The sequence below is a fragment of the Salmo salar genome, chromosome 10, assembly GCF_965601325.2.
Source record: "Salmo salar chromosome 10, fSalSal1, whole genome shotgun sequence".
In the NCBI taxonomy this organism is placed as follows: Eukaryota; Metazoa; Chordata; class Actinopteri; order Salmoniformes; family Salmonidae; genus Salmo; species Salmo salar.
The window spans coordinates 36506962-36512053 of NC_138300.1; the positions used below are offsets into that span (position 1 = coordinate 36506962).

Genomic DNA, 5092 nt, shown 5'->3' on the forward strand with positions numbered 1-5092 from the left:
CATAGAGAGAGGGAGAGATAGCTGCCTGCTGCATTTGCATTTGCATTTAAGCCACAAGGGTACAGTTCTCGCGAAATGAATGCGGTCACAAGATAAACTGAAAAGTAGCCTAAAGAAAGTCCCATATAGCCTCATGTTCGATTAAATCAAATGTACTCATAACTTTGAATCTGTAGGTGACTTTAAATCCATAGGAAATATATGGTTAGGAAATAAAAGGTAACACTTTAAATCCAGGGATTCGAGATGAAGATTAGGCTTCAGATAAAAAACGAAATCCCTAAAAAGTTGATGTATGTTCATTATGTAAAATAAAAACGAATGTTATCGTTATCATAGGTAATTTTAGGAGTTATCGTTTGGGCTCCTTGATAACCTAATTGACTGCACGTTATCAAAATATAAACATATTATTTGTCTTTGTAGGCCTGTCTCATATTAACCCCATACGCTTTTAGCCTGCAGACATTTTAATGCCACATGGGGTTTTGAATGTTTGGATGGCAATGCAGTTCCAAGTTCAGACTGGCAGCCCCGGACGTCTGACCCAATAGAAGTATCCAAGAATATTCATTTTAGTATCATTTCGTCTTTATTCAACCCTTTTTCTCCATCTAATAAACTTTATAAGTTTATTTGCTAGTATAAGTGAATTTGTACAAAAAACAAACAAACAAACAATCATACATATGAACAGTCCATTTTCTGTCATGGCCTCGACTCGATGCTGCAGACAGTTCGTGGTTACGTCAGAACTGTCTCTCAGTCATTAAATATTACCTCCTTCTGTTTCTGTAAAATTGTCTTTCATATATTGTCCTTTTCAAATGTATTGTTCATCGTTCAGCGCAGTTACTCACATCAAATGTGGTTAAAGCAGTTTTTCTGATAGAATCGTCTTGTTCTAGTTTCTACCGCTGATGCTGCGTGCCGGGCATGGGGTTACCCAGCGGGTTCAATGCCGGTTGGCCCCCCGGCCCAAGGCCATGGATGAGTACTCTCGGGACAAGGGGTCTCTGGAGACCGGGATGTGGTTGCTGCGGAGTCCGGTACATACTACTGTACATTGCTGCGGCTGCGGCGGCTGCTGTCGTGCTGTCCATGGTACCCAATAAGCTCGGGTGGTAGAAATAGGGCGACGGGAACATTCTTTGTAAGGCGGAATAATTTCCGGCTTCAGCCAGTAGCTCTAATCCGACCGCTGTCTGTCTTTTCCACTTCGTCCTGAAATCAGATCAAAATACAACAAATCAATTATTAAACCGGTTCAGGCTCGGAGAATTCCCCAAACGGGCCCTTAATTGGTGAGGCCTAATTATTTGCAGCATGAATCGGTGGTTATGCCTTTAATTAGCCCAGGCAAAGGACCTGTAGCTACATCCAGAAAATGTATTTCAAGTGTACAGTGCAATGCCTATATTTGGTTGATAAGATCATAGATTCATTTCAGGTCATTACTCGCTCATTGATCCTTCTCGTTAGGCCTCTGTATAAACTAACCAAGTATGCTGTGAACATTGGCAGATTTACTTGACGATGTTATATTAAACCTAAATCATTTATAAAAACGTATGTGTTGTTGTACTATAGGCTGCTGCATTCAACGAGAAAGATAACTGCAGGATCGAAAAAATGATTGCAGTCATAACATATTTCGTCATTATATTGGGTTGTGTCTTTGTATTACTAGGTGGGGGCTGCTAACACTAATCTTGGCTGACATATTGGGGAAATCTTAACAATGACGCCAGAGAGGCAAATTGTGCATTGCCAACATCATGTGTTGTTCAGACAGACTTTAATAGTCCCAGAGTGACGTGTATTTCAATAACCAATACCATGGAATAAAACTGTGTGGGTTCATCTTGTAAATACGTATCCTTGTCTGTTCCATGACAACCATTTTCATTAGGCCTGTTTAATTATTCCCCTTGATCTGTTCTTAACTTATTCTATTCTATCTGTTCAGTAGGCCTAATTAACTTAAATCCATGCACGTTATGGGTCTGCATGAAAAAGCAGTACACTTGAAATATAAAAAATACACTAAACTGCACTATTAATTAGGAACGAAATTAACTAAACAACACATGCATCCACCTTAAATCGTGTTATTATGGTCTGAAATTGCATAGGCCTACTACCGTTATTACAATGTTAAAATAGTATTATATTAATGTAAATAATAATACCAACGTCACCACCAACAAAAAACATCAAATAGGCCTAACAAAAAATAGGCTAATAATAATAGCCTAATAATAATAGAAATTATACAAATAAAATAAAAATAAAATGATGAAGATAATGATGCTTTGAAATAGGTGTGACATACCGTCGGTTTTGGTACCAGGTTTTCACCTGTGTGTCGGTCAGGTTGAGTGCTGCCGCGAGGTCCATGCGATCCTGCACGCTGAGGTATTTTTGGCGCTCGAAGCTTCGCTCTAACTGGTTGAGTTGGTGGTCTGAAAAGGCCGTCCGTGCTTTGCGAGGTTTTTTTGACCGTGATTGAGGACTATCTCTGCTACTTGAAATTTCCCGTTCATTCTCTTCTTTTGTTCCTGAATGGGAAAAATTATAGAACATATTCATTAGTGGACAATCATTTCAGTTTTTAAATAATTAAAGCCTTAATGGTTCAATGGCTCAATTAAAAATAAATGATCAACAAATACATTGTCTATTAGTCCTGAGCCAAAATAAGGTCAAATAGACCTACGTATTCTAAAAAGGACAAATATAAACCAATCAAATTAAAGAGTTGGTTTTAAACTTTTAACCTCTTACAATAGCCTATTATTTCATAAAGATGAGCAGTCCAGTTGAAACTGAAGCACTGCAGTCACTGACTGCACCTGTCAGACAGCTAGGGAAAAAATCAACAGCCTATAAGAAATTCGGACTGTATTTGTCAACTTAGGTTTTTTGCAGTAAAACTGGGAAATCGATGTGTCAATCCATCTATATTTGTAGCAGTTTCTGACCCACTTGTGATTCCCCTCTAGGAAGAACAATAATCTCTCTAATTGACCCACTAGGGAGTTTTGCGCACGGGGAACATATCTAGCCAGCCTTACATCTGTTTTCGGTTCTGTTATGCTAAATAAAAAAGGGCAAATGAAAATCAACTTTTAAATATCATTGTCTAATAAGACAGCCTTTGATAAATGTCGTAAAAATGTCAAATAAATACACAACATGATCTACATTCAAGGTAGTTATATTGTACAATAGATATGTATTAGTTTACGAATAACTATAGGCTACTACCAACATATAACCAACTAGACTGCACTGTTCATTTGAATTTAAGATGTCCGTAGTCTTATTCTTATTGTTGTCATTATTGTTGTTAGACTATTATTTGCGCAGTTGGCCAATTCAATTTGATGGTTATCTTCCAGAAAAATATTTTATAGGCTGCTATCAACTTTTTTTAAGGACAGAAAATTCAAAAGTATTATAATTATACTACTTTCTGATGTGGAATTGAAGGACAGATGATAGCGTTATATTCCTTTCTGGAATTAGTTTTCAACGTGGTCTACATTCAAGGCAGTTATACTGTACAATAGATATGTATTAGTTTACAAATAACTATAGGCTACTACCAACATATAACCAACTAGCCTGCACTGTTCATTTGAATTTAAGATGTCCGTAGTCTTATTCTTACTGTTGTCATTATTGTTGTTAGACTATTATTGGCGCAGTTGGCCAATTCAATTTGATGGTTATCTTCTTGAAAAATATTTTATAGGCTGCTATCAACTTTTTTATGCACAGAAAAGTCAACACAAATATGCTTTGGATGTATGCTACACACCATTAGCTTATACTCCGACAGCCTACCCAATGAAAAAAAGGTTTTGTGTACACTAAAACCTCACTTACTCCATCCAATAACTATACCATAAAAACATATTTCCATATAAATGTATCCTAAATATTCACTTACCGTTGCATTTCATTTCCATATCCTCTCTTTTGTCCAACTTGCTTCTGTTTTCATCTTGTTCCAACTTGGCCCTGAAGCCGTCCCCACTGTCCCTGGCACTCTCTGGTTTGGGGATGTGATGGGGTGACGGTACGCTGGTGCTGTAAGGTGCGCACGCTGCGAGAGGTTTACTGTCGCCTAAAATGTCTTTGATTAAAAACGAAGAGGTGGCAGTCCTGGGGGCACAACCGGCTCCAGCCCCTAGCTGCTGTGGCTGGGGCGATAGCTGCAAACTCCCTGGCTGCAGGTGGTGGTGGTGGTGGTGGTGGTGCGGTAAGCTGTCTTGGAGCAGATGCGGCTCGGCGTGCTCCATGGTGACGGAGATTGGGGAAGAGGGGGCCGTTCCCACCGTATCTATGTCCGAACATGACGGGGACGGGGTGACCTGGCTCCGACTGAAATCCGCTGTCCTGCTGTCACCGAGGCGGAAATCTCCGTTCATTAGCGCAGGGTTAACAGAATTAGTAGGGTTGGATAAAATAGTGTCTATTCCAAAGTTAGAGCCGCTGGAGGATTCCATAGTAAGAAAAGCAAAAGAGATGGTGATTTAAGTCTTCATAACAACATTAGGACGCCGTTTGTTTGCTCCATTTTATTCAAAACCGATGAAAATGATAATAGAACACAAACCGAGGCACATGTACACCTAAAAGTCAAACGAATTTAAGAGTTGAAATGGTCGGGAAAATAAACAAAACCGAAATCCACGTTTTATATTTCTATGAAACGGTAAGAAAAAAATACGGTCCAAGAAGATGTTGTTACATTCGATTGTAAATGAGCAGTGGGTCTGTCTGTGTATTCCACGTCCTTTTGTTATGGCTATTGAACTTTCTCTCTAAGTTGAGGTGTGGAGATTCGGAGGGATAACTCCTGGACATCACGCTCCCCCTTTGCTTGTAATCGTTCTAGTGTTGCTCTACATTGACTTCCTATACTGACGTCACGGCCCACGGCGAGGGGAACTAATATTTTCTCCTTATCATAACACTCTCCGCGTTTCTCTATTCCTCTCCTGTCATTGGTTACAGCGTGACGGGCCCCGCACCTCACCAATCAGGGAGTTGTTTCTTCATCTTGACAATCTCGAGCCAG

General features: G+C 39.5%; 1 protein-coding gene across 1 annotated transcript; it reads right to left on the minus strand.

Moving 5' to 3' along the window:
* Window positions 1-573: 573 nt before the first annotated feature.
* Window positions 574-4890, minus strand: LOC106560307 (barH-like 2 homeobox protein). Its single transcript, XM_014123071.2, has 3 exons — window positions 3959-4890; window positions 2336-2561; window positions 574-1224 (listed from the first exon to the last, which is right to left on the minus strand). The coding sequence occupies exons 1-3, from the start codon at window positions 4515-4517 to the stop codon at window positions 912-914; spliced, it is 1098 nt and encodes a 365-aa protein (XP_013978546.1). The 5' UTR covers window positions 4518-4890; the 3' UTR covers window positions 574-911.
* Window positions 4891-5092: the final 202 nt, after the last annotated feature.

Coding starts and splice junctions, on each gene's coding strand:
- LOC106560307 (XM_014123071.2), bottom strand. CDS start 4,517: ATGGAATCCTCCAGCGGCTCTAACTTTGGAATAGACACTATTTTATCC. Junction 2,562..3,958: donor TATGGAAATGAAATGCAACG/GTAAGTGAATAT, acceptor TTTCCCATTCAG/GAACAAAAGAAGAGAATGAA. Junction 1,225..2,335: donor ACCTGGTACCAAAACCGACG/GTATGTCACACC, acceptor ATCTGATTTCAG/GACGAAGTGGAAAAGACAGA.